Genomic DNA, 19516 nt, shown 5'->3' on the forward strand with positions numbered 1-19516 from the left:
AACTTAGAGAGACAGAACTAGTAGGAAAGACTATGAAGCTTACTAGAACTGTGATAAAGTATAGTAGAAAATAGCTATTAGGGCTGAAACACAGATGCCGAAGAGTTTAAGAAATCAGAATGAAAATGGTTGAGTAGTATTGCATGCTAATGTTATAATAGAGATATAAGTATAGATAATTGTTTTCTGATAAAAGAGAATCTTGGCCAAAGATAGTATAGGTGTCCACTGTAGGTACTTGTGATCAGAGTTGGGTACAGATTGATATCTGTAAAAGAGAAGATGATTGTAGAAAGTTACTTATTCTCTTATTACGGGAGGTTTTATGTCCTGTTTGTTTTACTTATTAGGGAAAAAAGAAATGCTTCTAGGATTGTTAGCATTCACCTAGTCCTGGACATGATACTTTACAGACTGCTTTATCAAATCTTCACTAATATTGTGATTTAGATTTTGGTTTCAGAAAGCAATAAGAATGTTATAGAGGAGATCATACAGTGACTCAGAATTAAAAAAAATAAATAATTAGTTGCACTGGAGAGGTCAAAGACACCTGCATGAAGTAGGTTTAGAACTTCTTTGCAGTAAAGATGCAACTGTCTGGAAGCTACATTCCAAGTACATTGTAAGGAGCAGTTCCAGCTCTCAATGAATGAATAATCACCTGAAGAAAGCCATTCAATATTAAGAATTTTGGTATTTCTGTCAATTTTTGACTGACCAGCTGCAAAAGCTACAGCTAAGTACGTTGTATAAATAAAGTAAGAATTGCCAGAAGTCAGGCTGAATTAGACTTCACAAAAGGAAATTAAAACAAATAATGAGAGATTCCTTAGCTGTGTAAAAAAGGAAAGAAATGGGGCAGTCTGCAGTAAGAATTTTATTGATTTTAAAGATAATCTAGGTACTAAATCAATAGGACTTCTGGTACAGAAATGGAATTTTCCACAACTGAATTGGAAACAAACTCAAACAGCTTAGTACAATTGAACTGGTGAGCCCAGATAATCTTTATCCTAGAAATGTTAAAGACTAGGACATGAAATTACAGGGCTGGTAACAATTATTTTAAATAAATAGGGTCAGGGTGGTACTGTATGATTAATGAACACCAAATATAACTGCTATACTTAAAGTGGAAAGTGTCACCTGAGCAACTACAGGCCTTTTTGTCTGACTCCACAGAACACAAGGCCCTAGAAGAGAATTTGAAGGAAAGAACATTAAGATTTAGAGGTAAAGGTACAACTAGAAAGAGAAAACCTGAAATTTACCCAAGTAGATAAAAAGCTATAGCTCTTTCATAAAGTAGCAGAGTTTTGCAAAGAGGGAATATGGTGCTGTACTTGCTCTGGACTGCAGTAGAGCATTTGATACTGTGCCGTCAGGGAAATTAGTACTTTTTATGAGAAAGATGAAAGGTAGCGCTAAGCTTCTATGTTGACAAGGAAAAGTGTCAGGTTATGCTCAAGGAACATTAGTGATCGGGAGCAATTGTATTTGTGATTAAGTTGTGATTGGACCTGGCACAAAATAAGAGTGTGTTAAAGGAAGTTTACTATTCAGAGCATCATTTAGCAACAGATAACCCGGAAGAACAGAGTTACACTTGAGGGATAAGTAACAATTTATACTACAAGTTGAAGCACATCAATTGTGTGACAGGAACAGACAAACTTGAGAACATCAGTCTGTTGCATGAACATGAACCATTATTATACTTCCCCAGCATAGGAGGTATAATTGCAACATACATCAAGCAAACATTTTCAGGAAAGAGAATTACTTATAATAGCATATAAAGTTTAAGCTACAACACATGCAGATTTCTATGTGCAATTCTCATCCATTTACAGTGCAAGAGATATGTTCAGACTGAAATAAGTGCAGAAAAGGGCTTGTGGGAAGGTCAGACAAACGTCTGGTAACAAGAGACTAGCAAACCGTTAAATCTAATTTACGGTTCTGTGCAAAGAGAGTTCATATACATACTACCTAATTTGTTCTATACTGTGAACTGAAACGAAGTCCCCTCTTTAAAAGTATTACTTACAGAGGAGGTTTAGCATTTGCCATTATAAAAATACCTTCCTTTTTTTTCCCCTGTAGAGAAAGAATAAATGGCTGGATGCAATAAAAATCTGTCTGGCTTCTAGGCAGAAGCCTGGACCAGCCCAAAAATGTCATATTTAGGGTTCTTCTGTGGCAAGGAAGATGGATAGAGTCTTTATTATGATGGGAACTGACCCGAACTGCCTTTGGTAGAAATTTCCAGTAGTCACAAACAGCAGTGAAGCACCCAATTTCCATCAATTTACACAATAACCCCACCACAGTCCCTTAATTTTACTATCCGAGCTAAGCCCCTGGATACTTGATCTCCTCTTTGTATGCATTAGAGACAAATGTTAATTCCAAACTAATGAATATGCATGGCATCTTGAAACAGTCTTAATTCAAAGATTAATTTGAAATTACAAGTTAATCCCATTTTAATTCAAAATATGAATTATACTTACTTGGCAGAATTGAGGGCTTTTGGAGCAAAGACCTGAAATAAATATCAAGAGATTACAGAAAGACTTGAGGAGATCTAACCAGTTCTGAAAATATTAAAATTGTGTATTTGAAGCATGCAGTGGTAGAATGTATTCCATCTCACCCATTTGTCCATTGAGAAATAAGGGCCAGATACAGGTATTTCAAAAAATCGTATCCCACAAGTACTGACAACTAGGAATTTAAACATCTGGTTTCAATCTCCCATCACCTAATTAGAGGCTATATCCTCCCATTATATATGCTTTTTGGTGGTGATTATAGTATATGGATGCATTTGCCAGGTTTTATTTTTTGATACTGTGAGGCTGCAAGAAACATGACTTTCAAAAAGCAACAGAAGGCTACAGAGAAGACAGTGCTCCTCTTTGAACTTCAGACCCAGCAGTAGGAGCTGGCACACTGAAATATTCAAAAGATGATGAAAAGGGATTTTACTTTTGGGCACCACTTGGTAGGGGTGGAAGCAGAAGATCATGGCTGGAACCTCGTCGTCGTTCTGCTGCTGTAGGTTTTTCTGTAGTTTGGGAAAACAAATTGTAGAGTCAAGATTTCTTCAGAAACATGTTGTCCCAGATAAGAGAGTCCCAGTAGTTGAAGGAGGTTTTCTTTTATTATTATAACTGGGTTTTTTTTCATTACATGGCAGCTTGCCACCCTGCTTGTTTATTAACTAGTGGCATCTCACCAAATGTCTAGGCAAATAGCTGCGGCTCTGAACGCCTGCAGGAGCTCAGTGGGAGACTTGCCTTTGGAGAGGAGAGCCGCGTGGGATGAGGGAGGACGCTGGGGCAGGCTGCCTACGGAGCGCAGCCATGGGAGGTGCGGCTGCCAGGCTGCCTCCCACCCTCGTGCTCGACAGCAGCTCCCGCTGATCTCTGCCTGGAGGAGCTGCCGCCTTGCACAGAGGCGAGATGCCTTTTCGGCCTGTGGGAGGGAACTGGCTCTTGCCAGGAGTCGGCTCTGCGTGAGGTGGTTCTTGCCGAGTTCAGAATGATGCGCTCGCACTTCGCCTCCCTTCCCCCTTCTCCACTTTGAGGGCTATGTAGCACATTGCTGGTCCATTATGTCGTGCATTACCCTGCCAGTAACCTCAATAGTTTTACTGTGACTGCTTTTAGAGAACAATGATATTCAGTGCAACTAGGGCTGGCCAGATCCAGTTCGAAACTGCTAAAACCAAACCCCCCTCAAAAACCTAGAATAAATTGAATGTGGTGTTGTTTGTTTCATGTTTTTAATAAAAAGAAAATTAAATTCTGATAAATGTTAACGTCTTCACAATAGTGGAGATAATTTACCTTCATTTGCCGTTAAGGTCTCTCTGGAAGGTAAACACGGTTTCTGCAATAAAAGAGAAGGAAACTAAATATTAAATGTCACTTGTACTGCAAGTGTTTATCTTATACTTTTTGTGAACTAGTTTACATTTAGAATCGACAGCATCCTGGAGAGGTTAGGAGGTAGGGACATGGCCATTCTGTGAAGAGCCTCCAGTTGTATAACCTTGAAGCTTGGGATTTTGCAAAGTAGATTTGGAAGGAATGGCAGTTTGTGTGTATAAATTAATGGACAAAAGTAAAATCTAGATGCATGCTTTTTTTTTTTTAACCTCACATCAGTAAATTTATGGTGTAACAAATGGTTTGTTCTTATCTCAAGTCCAAAAATTAAGAGTCCATCCCAAATACTTGGGAATAATTTGTGTGTTTTCATCTTTGTCAAGCTATGCTCACAAATGTCTACACACGTTTCTTTTTACTGAAAGTTAAACTGTCACTTTAGCTCACAGTAAAAACTCGCCCAACCTTCCAGTTTCATTTTTTTTTATTTTACTTTGAAACAATGATAATAAACTGTCAGTTTTGAAACATTTTTCAAGTTAATTTCTTTGAAAATTTCATCCAGTTCTGTCACTGTCTCCCACAAGAGGTTTTGGGATATTTCTTCTAGTGATGAAATACTTACTGAAAAACCCTCTGACAAATTCTCATAAAATCCTGCATCTTTCTTGAGCTGTCACTCTTAAAATAAATCCATCTTCCCTGTATGCAAGCCTGAATACTTCTGAATGGCTTGTGTTCCGTTTATTTCTCATTTTATTCAGTTCTTGCACTGTGTTTATTGTTACATCCTAGAGTACCGAATCCAAATGTCCCTTTAACCAAAATATTTTTCTACTTGAGCTTTCTCACTGCTGCTTAGTTCATATAACTACACCCAAATATTTCCTTTCTTTATAACCCTTTCCCCTATTCTTTCTATACATTTGTGTTGTACCCAGTCATGATGAAATTAAGTTTTACCGTAAATTAAAAATCACCCGTAAAATTATTGATTATGTAATTACAAGTCAACTTACTGGTGAATTTACTGCATTAGAAGTTTTCTTTCTGCAGATTGGAGGAAAAAAGAAAAGAAAAAGAGTATTGTTACTTAGCAGATACATTAATTCATTTAGCAACTAAGCATCAGGTTCATTGATTCGCAAGATGTTTCTGGCCAAGATGGGATACATCTCCTTACTGGATAGCTGTAGCAGTTGGGGGCGGGGAGGGAATCAGGGTATCAGATGTAACATAGGTACTCAGAAAAGATACTTATAACATGCAAGGAAGCTACAACTCTTGTCTAGGGCTTAAGATGACAACTTGGGTGGGACAGAAGAGTTTTAACGAAAAACACAGCCTTCTGCATTTATAGCCAATGCACATGCTATTGCTGCAGTACCTGATCAAATCAGGCATGCCAGCCAGCAGCTACCATCCGTGGCAGGCAGTGAAGGGCAACGCCACTGGCATGCAAGCAGTATTCCTCCAGATACGACAAAAGAATAGCTTGCCTTTACCTTGTCAGGATATCTTTCATGAATAAAAATTACTCCCGAATTCCGACTGCCATAGGCAAGGATGGGAGTTAGCTCCTAATACACCTAGTAATTAACCCCATCCCTATCAAAGGCATAGTTTTATTATTTTTTTACTCACAGGCCCCTCGGTAACGGAGATGGAGCTGCTCCAGGGGGAAATCTGGATTCTTGTTTGTTACTGAAGGTGTGATCTAGAGATGCAAACAACATAATTTGTATGCAATATTAGCTGTACCTGAACAGAGGGTTTCCTCACTGCCATTTCAGTGTTTATGTAATAAAAGTAAAAAATATCCATTGGTTTAATTTTTGTCTTGACATGTTTTCACTCTGATTATACTAGAGGACAGTTCAGTACTATTTCTTGCTTATTGCTGACTGTTAAAGATAACATTTACAGTGACACACTTCACTACATGCTATATTAAGGTCACCATGACAAAACCTTCTCATATTGCCATATTTTCAATACAGAATACTTACTTTCATCATTATTTTTTGCTTCATGGTCCTGTAATGGAAAGACACATTAGATTTGATAAGAAGCAATTAAAAAACCCAATTATTATTAAATGTGAAGTGCATAAATAAATACGATTATCTTGGTAATCTGTAGCAACATTTAAAGAAATACTTGTACAGAATGCATATCCAGAATACTTTTCATCAGCTTTTATGACGGCGTTTGAAATCTTTTAGCAAACTTCTATCTAATTTCAACATTCTAGTAACTTTGGGATTGCTTACAGTATTGAGAAAATTGGCCCTGAATTTTGCAGTGAGACCTTTTGGTTCATGTTTCATTTCTGAGCTGGAAAGCAGAAATTTTGCGGCGGATTTGAATATACCGGGAATACATCTTCCACTGAACAGAGGATACTGAGTAGACTGTCTTTTCACCATGCTAGAATGGAAACAATCCAACTCATTTCCTGGCTTCTTTTGGAGGTGCTTCCTTTTGGCTCCCACTTCTTGTCTTTTAGGGAATCAGACTCCCATATGATAAGTACCTTTCAAAGAGACACCAGTTATTAATTTGTCCATCTTCATCCATCAAGTTAATGGCTTTTCACTAATGTTGCTCACAAATGCATCCATTCTCTGGTTGGAGGGGTGTAATCCACCATCAAACAGTTGAGGGTGTGACATTTGGAGAAATTTTTCTCGCAGTCAGCCCAGGTCTTTGAGAGGAACAAGGGTTACAGTTTGTTAACATGATCAGTGCTGGTCAGTGTTGAGAATGGATCAAGTGGGGGCAGTTAACAGATGTTTCAGTTATTGCTTTGCTTTGTCAGTGTGCGTGGTCATCTGAATACACCCCTTGTACAGATGAGTGTTCGTCTGGGAGCTCCACCCTTGGTGCTGTAACCAACTCAGTGTGTGGCCCCAGCAAAACGATAGTCTCTTGATTCTCTGCAAAGCTAGGATATTATCTATCTCAGAAGTGAGCCCTGAGAATGAATTAATGGAGAGGTTTCAGCTGCAATATGGCAAGTCGAGCTTGTTCTGAAGCAGGAATATTCTTGTTAATGCCGATCAGAGAGTAGAATTTCTGTCCAATATTCTCCCTTCAGAAGGATTTTTTTTCCTAATCTTATATTGGTAAGAAAATCTGATAAATAAAACCATGTAGAGGTATGCAAATCCTGCTTGCCCCCCACCAAATACTTGGTATATCTAGAAATTTCAGGATTGAAAGTAAGACTATAAGGTGTTCTTATACCACCTGCATTATGTTACTGTAACATCTAATGCTGTGGTATGACCCCAAATTCCTAATTTTAAGTGTCTAACTTCTCTAGGTAGTTATTGATAGACTGATTATTTCTTAGGGACAATTCAGACCACTGGGCTGGGACAGAGTTTGAGGCACATAGCTTTTGGCACAGATGCTGATGCAGTTGCTGTCACCCTGTTTCTTGTGCACCCTCTCTTGTGCTGGCACAACTGTTAGTAGAGCTACAGTGCAGAACAATTTATGGAACTAATCTGGCTGAAAAGGAACATTTTATGCATTTGCTTCTGCCCATTTGCTGCAGGTAGACAAGTTTCGAGGTAGTTTGCTTCAGAAAACCTTTGTTCCAGCACATGGGACAGACTGGCAGCAAGAGTAAAGGAAGAAGAGGAATGACTTAAACACAGCCTTAGGAACACAAAGCTTGCAATTACTCCTTCATAGACTGCATTTTCTAGTGATACAGGTTACTCAGGCTATCCTGTCTGACATTTTAGAAGGATTCAATTTTCAGAAAGTATTAATCATTCATCATCTGAGTGGAATGAGGCTCAAGGAAGGTGCCTCAGATTGGGCAAAATTGCCCATTGTTACTGAAAGTAGGGCTCCTGGAGTGCAACTGGTATTTTTTAGTGCAAGAAATTATTTTTGTGAACCAGACATATATCAAAACATTCGAAGTTTTTCTTGGATCGATACAGATGTCCAATGCACCTCTTGTCCAAAAGATTAATAGCCACAATTGCAGTATTAGATCGATCTGACATTCAGAGTAATCTTTTTCTGTTATTTAATCCAGATAATAAAAAGCAACCATCTATTTATATAGAACACAGAACAGCCTAGGTTTAACACATTCTTTTATAGTGTAACATTAATTACTCACTGCTTTTGGATGAAGACGGTTTCTGGGAAGAGGCAAAATATTTCTGGAAAATATACACAATAAGTTAAGATGAGTAGGATTTACTGATTTAATTGCTTGGCTCAGATAGGTGTTTCAAGATCTAGAGAGGAGGAGGTCTGCAGTAAATGGATTTAATTGCAGCTATGCACTGCTGCAGTGGTGGTGGTGATGCTGTGCCCTTGGTGTGCAACTACTCTAGAAAAGCTTCTATTCTGGACCTTGTGTCCCCTGCAACCGTCCACAGGACCTCACCAAACACCATGACGCAGTGTTGTGGGTGCCACCTACTCTTCCTGGGGCATGTGGCTTATTTTGTAGAGCAATGTCCTAGAGATGAGACAGTGCTTATGAAGCCGCTTCCTACACTTCTGGGGACACAGGAGTGAAATAGGCTGCATACACAAGTTTCCTTTGCCTCTTTTCCTCCAGAGACTTGGAACATAAATCATGGATTAACTGCGTCCAGTTTGGTTGGGGTTTTTTTTTTTTTTTTTTTTTTTTTTTTTACAATCAGTCCTGTGCTCCATCCCCTGCAAAAACATCTCATTTGTGAGGGTGCAGAGATGGGTAAAAGAACTTTAAACTGGCTTCCAGAGATGTTTTACCCCTGCACTAGATCCCTAAAGGGATATTCAAGAAAACAGTATCCATTTGTCACACTGGCTTGAATACAAAAGTTTGCAAGGAAATGAGAACTTTCAATTCTTATCTTGTGCCAACATCCCTAGATATTTGTGTGTCCTGACAATTGCTTATTTTCCGAAGGCTACACAATAGAGATGAGAAAATTTTGTCTCTTGCTAATATTTCCTATTGATATAAACTGCTGTTGACTTACCTGGAAGCATCCAGCTTAGGTGACACTCTGGTCATACTGTGCATGTGGGAGTGCTCTGTATTCTGAGCAGGCATAGAGGGAGGTGGCTTAGTGAACCTAGTAATACAACATGAAAATTATATTTAACAACAGTGCATACAAAGGCAACCTCTTTTTCTCCTCCCCTACCCCCTCAAAATTCTAAAGAGTACCCGTAAGAGATTTCTTTTTAATATGTGTTATGTTTGAGTTACTGAAATTAACACATACAATCTTTGTGTAGATAATCTAAAGAGAGAAAGTTACGATATGTATATCTTCTAGAGAGAATTATCAAACAGAGTATCTAAATGAGAAAATATGTTTTCTGACAAGTTTTAAATAATGCATAAATATTCATAGCAATGGGTTACCTGATTACTGGTGGTGGTGATGGTTTTTCCTGTAAGAGAAAATGCACTGAATTATTTGGCCACTTTTTGATTTCGTAAAATGGATTTGTATGATCCTATTTATGTTATTACAGCAGTATCTTATTTTAGCATTGTGGTATAGATTTCTAGTAGAACTCTGCCTGGTAATCTGCACTAGGATGGGAGAGGCAAGAAGTCACCACCAGTAAGTCTGTGAAGCTCTGAGCACAGTGCTTTGGCCACATGTCATGTCAGTACCAGCAAGTGGGAAAAAAATTACTGTGTCAGAACTGTCATTCCTTCTTTGCTGCAGTTGTGCTTCTGGAAAGTATTCTCTCAGGCTGCTGCTTCCCAGACTGCATCGCTATCACACAGGACTGGGAAACTTCAGCCCCTTCCCATTTGTTCTGTTCTGCAGACCTTTTGAATTGATTTGCCAGCTTTTCTGTCAAGGAAGTGTCAAAAAGTTTTAAGTGCAGACAGAGATTTGTTCCCATTTTTCCCCCTTTGAAAGGCTGATTATCATAATTTTTTTTTTTTTTTTTTAAACACAATCACATTTGTGCCCTGCCTGAGGGCAATGCAAGTCATAAACTATAGAAAGGCCTTACCTCTTCTTCAGGAACCTCGTACACTTCTGTAGGATAGGGAGGAAAAAAAATGTGTTCTTTGGTTAGCAAAAAGGTACTGCACATTACCAGAAAAACAGATCAGAGTTTGTATTGATTGTACTTCTGCCTCTGGAAAAATAATTCTGCTCAGAGCTTGATTCTGCCTCCAAAACCCTGACATAGCTACACCCCTGGTCTTCTAGGGAGATCTTCAGGAAAAGTCCCAGGAAGTCTGGCAAACAGTAACTGTATTAATGAACCTTCTCCCCATGCCACAGTCTTTTTGTTGTTGTCGTTTTTGTTTTTTTCCACCCCCAAAGCAAGATGAATACTTGTGTTGTGCAAGTAGGACAGTTTAGAAAAGATGTGTTGTCTCACCTGTGGTAGCATTTAGCCCTTCCTTGACTCTCAGGGAGAAAGATCAGGTGAATCATAAATACAAGCTGGCTCATTTGTGTGGCCAGCATCCAGCCCTGAGCTCTGTCACACAGGTCTATTTTAATTCACAGCTATTAAAAGCCAAAAGCACCAGCATACTTGACTATGTCCAGTTTCTTCAATGAAAATTGAATCATATTTTGACAAATTTCATGTCAGGCTTCATTGCTTTTATTGCGCCAGAAAATGTCTGAGTTCCCACCAGGGGGAGATGTTTTATTTTTTTTTTAGTAACATCTGTCAGGAGCTGGTTGTTGCTTGACACTGATTTACAGAAACGCTAAGATTGAAAAGGACACTTTAAAATCTCTGAAAAGTAACTCACAAAATCTTAAGTCATTCAGAAAAAACTTTTGTAGTTTACGACGTGAAAGCTAAACACATTGCTAATGAATATGCAAAGACTTTTAAAGAACTGCGTGATCAGTCTGTAAAGGTTATGTTCCAAGCAATTAATGAGATGATGAGGATGCAAAACAACTCAGAGTTACCACAACTAAAGAAGATTAAGCAAGTGTACCTGCACTTAAAAAGGCAAATATGATTCCTCTTATTTGCTTCTGCTTTTGTTTCTTTTTCCAAATAAATTGCTCTTTATAGAACTTAAATAGGAACACTGTTATCACAGGACAGGCAAAAACATCAGCCTGTACAGAATTTCTTTAAGGTTAAATCTTGATGTGGTTCTAAAGTATTGAGTCTTGATTCCTGTCGTGAAATGGGATTACTAACATACTGATTCCTATAATTGGTTTTGCTGTATCGATCCCTTTGCATTCCTCTGCTAGAGCAAAAGACTCAAAACAAATTAGTTTGGGGCAAATGACTTGTTTTACTCATGCTTAAAACAGATTTACTATTTAAGCTAGGCAAAACAACTGCTACAACATAGAAAAACCTAAAGGGCAACATATATTTGTTTTACTGTAGTATGTTGTATGGTTTGTGTTTTGACTACATCAGGTGTAATTTAATATTCCTCAGTCTTAGATTATTTTTGCAGTGATACAAACTCCACATACCTTGCATATCAGAAGTAAGAGGCGGCTTTGGAGAAGTAGGGGGGGCTGACTTTGTCGTCTTCATAAATCTGTTCACAGGAGCTAAAAACATATTCATATGCATATATATTCATAGATCTGTGTTTATATACATACGTATTTATATATACACACACAAATATTAAAAATTAACAGTGTAGCATTTATACAATAAGAATAAATATTAAGTAGGTCCATGTGATAGCCTTTTTGTGTGACCTTCAACAAATCAACTGAGGCAGAAAGCAGCTCTCATTTTAAGAGGGAAACTTTATTCAGTGTTCATGCCTTGCTGAATAGGTTTGATACTGTCAGTAATGTCAGAGAGCAGAACTACATACTCTTCTTTGTTTACTTTTCATCTTTGGACTGTACTAATTTCACTCTCCAGCTAAATATACTTCAAATAGTCAGGTAAAAAAGTGAATCAGAGTCTGTCTTTATTGACTGAAAATCTAAAAAGGCTTGTTCTTCTCCTGAGGCACTTCAGCTAACAGAGAATTTTAATGCTGTGGCTCCCTTGGATGAAGAGGGAGATCACACACCATGAAAGGCTTCCTGGTTGTACAAGGGCTGGACTTTGAAACAGCTGAGTGAGAGACACAGGAATTAAACATGGCTTCCAATAAAGTTAAAAATAATTTTCTTTGGCCTTGTCATGGGCCAAAGTAGCCAACTACCTTTTTACAGGCTGTGTTCTCTTTAATACATGCACCTCCACTTTTTGAACCCTAGAAACAGACATTAATTTGATCCTTTTTTTTCCACTACTGTTCCTAACAAGGCAATAATTATTAGCTTAAATGACTAAAACTCACATTTTGTAGGTAGTGACGTGCTGCTTTCTGTGGGTTCAATATAGTTATCGTCGTCATTGTCCACCGGCACAATGTAATTATCCTATGAGAAACGCAGGATAAAAAAAAAAATCCTAACAGTTAAATCTCCATCATAACAACAAACTGTTGGGACTGAAGCCCTTGCAGCAGCTTGTAATAGTTGCTCTTTCACAATGACTGTTGTTTCAGACATTTATCGTCCTATGTGGATCACATTCTCCAAGACTGAAAACCCTTTACCAAATTACTCCAGTTCTGGACTGGTGGATAAAAGCCCTCCCTTCCCTTTGGGCCTGGGGTAGCATTTGAGGTTGCTCTCCTCATTGCTTGCAGCTTCTTATGGATAAGCAGAAACTATTCTGTGGCCTAAGAGCCTCCTAAAGTAGGCAGATATCCCCTAGGAATCAGCATGGTACTTGCAGGTCACTGCTTATGATGTACAAAATGATTTGTACTGTAGAGGCTAATAAGGAGACCAGGCCATGTCATTGCTGTGTAGTCTATCTTATGACCGGTGCGGGGTCATCAGTCATTTAAACTGTCAAAACAAGTACATCTATAAACATTACCTCATCATCACTACACTCCTTAGGCTTCGGTGGTACTTTTGGTTTTGTAGCAGGAGATGGCAATGGCAGGGATGGCACAGATGGTTTCTTAGGTCTGGACATGGCTGGACTGTGTGTACTTGGGAGAGGTTTGTTGATGGGAGGAAGCTGCTGGTGACTGGTGCGATTATCTTTTAATATGGAAGAAAACAACTATTTTAGTAAAAATTACACATTAGCCTCTGGACCGTCTTCTACTACCCGTGCAAACAAGTTTTTATTGTAGTTGCAGCTCAGCTCAAGAGGCAGACCTAAGTTTATTTTTGTCCTGATGTTGAGACTTGTGAGCAAACTGGTCCTATTTCATCGCTCAAGGTAGCAACCTAGTCCTCTCTGCCAGGCTGCAGAGGGTGCTTAGACACTGACTGTTGTATGAACAACTGTTTAAATCCTTGGGGAAAAGGTGGTGGCTGGGTGGTGTAGCATTAGTTAGTATGAACTTTGCTGATAGGAAGTGAGAAAGAACGTATCTGACATATAAGGAGAACAACTGTTACACAGCACAAAGGGTGGGACTGAAACACAAATCATGCCAGGTCCTCTGGGGTATTATTTTAAAAATTCCTCCCCTTTTCAAAGAGCATGTAGGTGAAATGCTTATGAATTCTATGAGTACATATATGGTATTTTAGCACATTGATGATTATTCTATAACCAGTAACAGTCTTGTATCATACAAAAATGAGAGCAGGCATCATGCCAATGTTTCTTTTCCCAATGGCTCAAGTCTTCGTCTAACTGAAACCAACTTTCATTTATTTCAGCGCAGTCTGCCCATGGTTGAAAAGAATCAAAACAGGAACAAAAAACACCTTTGTGCTGGACTGATGTAAATAAAATCTTGATCCTGTCCTGTTTTTCAGAATGTTTATCCTCCCCAGTACCAATCTTGAAGGACAATATGGAGTGAATATTTGGGCTGCTTTGTCCTCTGTTTTACTGCTTTTGGAATAATGATTTCAGACACAGAAAAGATTAAAGGACCTATCTAGTATCATGTGCTTAATCTTCAACATGAATTCCTGCATTAAAATACGCAGATGAATCTGGAGCCAAGTTAGTGATATCTCCCATACCTTTGCTTGAATTTTGTAGTTAGTAGATGTCTAGCAAAGTCTCTAGGACACGTTGTTTTAAAATTCTAAACACTGCTACCAGCAATACTAACCTGTTTCATGCTCTAATAACAAATCATATCCCTGAAAGCTAAAGACCTGATTGTCAGAATTAAAAGAAAACTCTTGAGGGAAGGACAGGTTAGTCCATTTGAGGCCACTTCTCTTCCAGTACTGGAAAATAAGCAATTATCAGGCTGACATAGTCAACTATTCCATAATTACCTGCGTATTCACCCCTAGAAATAGGGAATGCAGAAGGAATCTTCTTTTTCTCCTGCTCACTTGGAGGTGGCTCATAGCTGTCATCAGGATTCTCTTCACTGGGGACCACATACATCTCAGAGTCAGAGTGGTCATCTGGATTTTCATAATCACTGTCCTAGAAAGGCAGAACTTCCCATTTCTCATCTCATAACATACTTACACCTTCATAGCAGTATATGACACAAGTATCCTTGCAGGAGTACAATTAACTAAGTTACGAGAATGTATCCTTCAAAGGACACGTTCACTCCCTTTTAGTGCTCCCTCTAAACAAACAGGCACTCCCGCCTGCCCCCCGCTTCTGCTCCTCCCAGGAGCTTCCTGCTCCCTGTCTCCTTGCTATCTCCAAGGAGTCCTTTCACACCAAGAGCTCAGTCTTCAAATTATGGACCAACAGCTTGTTTTCCTTCACAGGACAGTTCCTTCCTAGTTCTGGCTGTCACTCTTTGATGTGTCCTGTCACCTCCTCTCCCTTTCCTATTAAAAGGGTATTCGGGATCTAACTCCAGAAGGAAACTAGTCACTTCAGGCTAATGGCTGTACCATTACTTTACGTGGCTGATGACCACGACTTGCTTCATTCTAATGTTCTCTAAAGTCTTATCAGAAATTTTTCATTTTTAGGAAGAAGTGGCTTTCCCATGCTCACCCCTCCCACCCTCCCTCTCCCAAACAGATGATCTTACTACTGGTTTCTGAAATTACTGTTCAGTTTGAGAAGTCCTTCAAATCGATGCCATGTGCTTACTTATCCAAAAAGCTGAGCATCCATGGCTACCACTGACAGTGTTTCTGAGTGTACTGCTAAGTTGAGTGTAAAAAAATTAAGGTAGCTAAAGACCAGTGGCTACTTTTAAATAATGCTGATACAACAAATAAGATAACATTTCAGTAGTATTAAGTTCAACCACAAGTAGATGATTCAAAAATAAACTATTATTATTGCTTGTGCTGAACTTGTTGCTACAGTAACCTCTTACTACCCCAAAATAAGTACTTACAAAATCATCTGACCATTGTTCCTCTTCATTGTCTGCATGTTCTAAACCAAGCATTAGAGTTATTTAAGGACATGTAATAGCGAACATAAATGTTTATCTTAAGTATAGATTGAAGAAATAAATAAATAAATTTTAAAAATCAATCATACTCAGTTCAAAAAAAAGAGCGGTCAAAATTTCCTAAACAATTCAGAGCAACACATCTGGTTTAGACTGAATAGTAAATTAAATGCCTGCTTGCTTATTTTTGATAAATTGTTTCAGAGCTGTTGGAAAAGCATTAGAAAATGCCAATGTGCACATGGTCTGAACAGCAGAGCATGCACTTTACACAGAGTGTCCTGCTAATGCATCTAGTTTTTAAGTAGGAGTAACAATTTCTGCATAATGGATCTATCGCTGACCTCTCAGCCTTGCACTTTCTTGTTTCTCAGTTAAAGCTCCAGGACAGCACACTAATTACAAGTATTTACATTAAACATAGAACAATCTGGTAACTTCTAAACTCTGTCCTCTTTGCTTCAGTTTTCATATTGCTGTTTCCTTAACACGATAGCTATTAACTTGTAAAAATGGGCATGAACTAGTTTGTGGGCAGTGCTGCATGATAAGCAGATATCATCTACCTCTAATAAAATTCATGATGTCACCACTGTCACAGTAATAGTATTAAGATTCTGAATCTGTGATGATCCATTTGTTCAATTTTTTTCCCTATTTACTTCTACATCACAACTTCTGGCAGAGAGGACTGGATGTGAATTCTCCTCCATTTTTAGAGCAGCCTACATGCACAACCCTGGTAAATACTGATTTTTGAAAGAGTAAGTACTTGCTACTCTTTCTTCATTCTGGGACAACTTGATACCTTTTCCTTGCTTCTCATTTCAGAGGTGTGAACTACCTTCAGAGTTGCAGATAATGGTATATTGTACTCTCATTAAAAACAAATTATGAGGACAAGTATAGCTGAAATACTGCTAGGTGTATAGGTATCAAACATACACAGACCTGCTGTTTAAATTTACATTAATACAGTCTTACCTGAAGCATAATCCCTTCGTGGTAGACTTGGTGGAGGTTTTTTTTTTAGCCTGTAAACAATAATTATTACATTTATGATCTAATAAGTAACATTCACTAGAAGGGAGCATTAGCCAGACACATAAAAAGAGCTGATAACAAAAGATACCTGCAGCTGAAGAAATACAGATTACCATCACAGATGCTTAGCAAATAGCTGCAGGAGAATGCTTTGAAAAGCTAGAAACAGATAAGAATTTAGAATCTAATCTGGGATTTTAAAAAATTTTTTTTGGCTAAGAACATACTTTGAAAGAACAGCTTCCTCGCCCACCCGCTCTCCTCTTCATTTCCAATGCAGAAATAGATAACAGAGGGGTCAGCGATAAACGCACAGCTATCTGAAGATGAAAATCTGTTCAGCCTCAGAGAGACTTGCTAAGACTATGGCATAAAAAAAGTGGTGCAGCACTCTCCAGCCATATTTTTATAACTATCAATTTGCTTGCACTTCATTTTCTAATTGATGTTTACATGTATACCAGGTCTCTTGTGGACAGATTCAGTTTCCACTTACTTTTGTTTTATGGTGTTATGCTCCTTTTTTAGTGAATACTGTTATAGTGGTATTTGTAATACCAAGTGAATCAAAAGATAATTTGTAGAAATACTGAAAGGATCTCTGTGGCTATACACATACACGTATGTATATGTATGTGCATATATATATTTTTTCAGCAAAATGGAAGTATACATATATGTAATATGTGTACACGTATATGTGTGTACTCCTGTTCATACATATGTATGTGTATATACATGTATACTCCTGTTTGGCAAATTGCAGCTGTCCAGAGAAGACACTGAATTACAGTCAGTTGATATATCAATTATTTTATTACCCTGTAAAAACAGAGAAGAATTTGGGTTTAAAGTCAAAACAAATGGTGCATGTGTGATATCAGAGGCCAGACTAATGGATCTGAAGAGAAAAAACACCTTTGCTTTCTGTAGCCATATAAAACATTAACACAATTTATATTAAAATGATTCTTCAAAGTGACTTTTGAACATTGTCTAAGAGCCTCCCTGTAGCACTGATGGGACATCGCCATGGACCTGAACCTTCATCCACTGAATTGATGGCTTTATTCATTCTTCAATGAGGTCCTAACAAATTCATTTGCAAAAATAAGCAAATTATTTAAAAAAAAAAAAAGAATTTAAAATGTTTTCTTGTGATCTCTGAGCAATAGTGATGTCTACAAATTTTGCTTTACCACAAGAATTTGACACTCAGTATTTAGGTCCTGACACGTGCTTTGGTGTCACTGCTCAGGTACCAATGTATCTCAGGGCGGAGGTGTGGCACTAACACATCAGTTTGCAAACTTTCCCCCATCTGTTTTGAGAAATGCTTTGGCTACTTTTGAGTTGAATTAATGGAATTCTGTTGTTCGGATGAAAAAAAGAATACATGCACATGCATGAATCAACGAATAAATTGTGCAGGCATTGCTAAAGCTCAAAAAAACCCCACCAAACCAACCCAAAACCAAAGAAAAAACAACATAGGTACATTATTTTTTAAAGTGTTTACCTGTTTTGTTCCTTACTAACAACACTTATGGTGGATAGCTGCTTCCTCCAAGTCTTTAACTTCCCGCAGCACAATATAACAGTGTACGAACAGTAAATTAAAAAGCATTCTCATCAGCCTTGCTCTTGTCTCCTGTCCAGGTTAGCACAGGCATGTTAGAAAGAAAAACCCAGGGCCACTGCCAGGGCAGATCTCAGGTCTTCAGGAGGGTAGACCAAAATCTATTAATGTACTTTGCAACACGTCTATCGTGAGTTGTTCAGAGATGGCAGAGACTTGGAAAATAGTGGAACTGAAGGACCAGGAAGAGGATGTCTGGGTCGCAGTGTAAAGTACATGGCTTAAGCCACATTATGTGTTTCCAAGCTGCTAAGCAGAAGACTTCAACCCTTTGTCCCAGGCCCTGTAAATCCTGGCAGTGGCCCCGACAGAAAATGTAAATATGTTATACGAAAGCATACAAAGCACAGAACAGAGGTCTGTGTCTAAGCAGCCTATCATGCCATCGTGCGGCTCTGAAATAGCATACCGATCCCAAGTATCTTTCCCAGTTTTGCAAATTAAGGCCACTTGTTCATTTTGGAACCTGAATATCAATAGAAGAAAAAGAAATAATGTTTCTGTCACAGAGCTGAAACAGTTTATGACCACATCTATATTTCTTAGAAATCCTTCAAATACGTTACTTATTCTAAAATTCAAATCCACTTAAAAAAAATTCTCACTGTACTGGTATGATTTACTGAGTGCCAGAACTGAAATCCAGGCTCTTTTGAAGTCAATTGGAGCTTCGCTTTGCAAGAGCCAGAACTCACCCAATGTACAACCCAGCTCAACAGACATAACCCCTACGCCAAGGAGTGGTTACCTAGCTGATTCACATCCCGATGTCGTTATCCACATAGATGCTTGCAGAGTGACAACTGGCTCTGTCCCGTTCCCCTGAAGTTAATGACAAGGGACTGAAAGAACCAAATGCCGGCCAACTGAGTATACATATTCAAGTGGAAGACAGAATGATTTCCTAACATATCTTTTACCAGAGTTAGATAAAATTATAGCAAATGCAATTTCCAAGTAAAATACTCTAGTGCTACTCTGCTCTGGACTTATGTTACAGGTGGTGAAGTATCTCTGTGTTAGCTGTGATAGAACACAATTAAATAGTTCAAGTTTTCATTTACTTTAACAGGACCAGCATTTTTTCTGAATTTTAGTAGAGAATAAGTAATTTTCTGGAGATTTTGAAATATCCCTAAGAAATTTCAGTTCTAAAGGACTCAATAAAATCAAAGTACATTTGTGAGAGTATGTTTACAGGTTTTTAAAAGCATCTTACTATATGCATTTTAGCTTCAACAAATAACCAGGTAGCATTTGAGACATGTCACATAATGGGATATAGATGCAGCTCACACAAGAACAGAATGCAATGTACAGAAATTCACGATAACTTCTAGGAGAATAAACTATTTTAAAGTACAATATATTCTGAGATTTTTTCCCTCTGCCGCATACTGAGGTTGATCTAGTGAAGTATTTAGGCATGTGCTTAACTTTAGTCATGTAAGGACTCCGATACGAAATGAAAGTATTAATCATATACTTAAAGTTAATATCACATTGTTGTGTTTCCCTGCACTATATGGAGAATTGGTCAATAAACTGCCGCAG

At 38.2% G+C, this 19516-nt stretch overlaps 1 protein-coding gene across 9 annotated transcripts in view; it reads right to left on the bottom strand.

Annotated features, from left to right (window-relative positions):
* BLNK (B cell linker) overlaps positions 1–19516 on the bottom strand; it is a 109801-nt gene that overhangs the window by 9452 nt on the left and 80833 nt on the right. For 7 of the 9 annotated variants that reach the window (XM_054207179.1, XM_054207184.1, XM_054207182.1 and 4 more), the window contains 17 exons: positions 18372–18428; positions 16264–16313; positions 15220–15260; positions 14177–14333; positions 12798–12967; positions 12208–12289; positions 11372–11452; positions 9912–9937; positions 9301–9329; positions 8909–9004; positions 8050–8092; positions 5912–5939; positions 5547–5619; positions 4922–4952; positions 3861–3903; positions 2998–3076; positions 2520–2551 (listed from right to left, as the gene is read on the bottom strand). In XM_054207179.1, coding sequence (XP_054063154.1) covers positions 2520–2551; positions 2998–3076; positions 3861–3903; positions 4922–4952; positions 5547–5619; positions 5912–5939; positions 8050–8092; positions 8909–9004; positions 9301–9329; positions 9912–9937; positions 11372–11452; positions 12208–12289; positions 12798–12967; positions 14177–14333; positions 15220–15260; positions 16264–16313; positions 18372–18428 — 1118 coding nt within the window. The remainder of the gene's footprint in view (positions 1–2519; positions 2552–2997; positions 3077–3860; positions 3904–4921; positions 4953–5546; positions 5620–5911; positions 5940–8049; positions 8093–8908; positions 9005–9300; positions 9330–9911; positions 9938–11371; positions 11453–12207; positions 12290–12797; positions 12968–14176; positions 14334–15219; positions 15261–16263; positions 16314–18371; positions 18429–19516) is intronic. The other 2 variants (XM_054207180.1, XM_054207187.1) reach the window with 1 other exon arrangement.

This window comes from Rissa tridactyla, chromosome 6 (genome assembly GCF_028500815.1).
Source record: "Rissa tridactyla isolate bRisTri1 chromosome 6, bRisTri1.patW.cur.20221130, whole genome shotgun sequence".
Classification (NCBI taxonomy): Eukaryota; Metazoa; Chordata; class Aves; order Charadriiformes; family Laridae; genus Rissa; species Rissa tridactyla.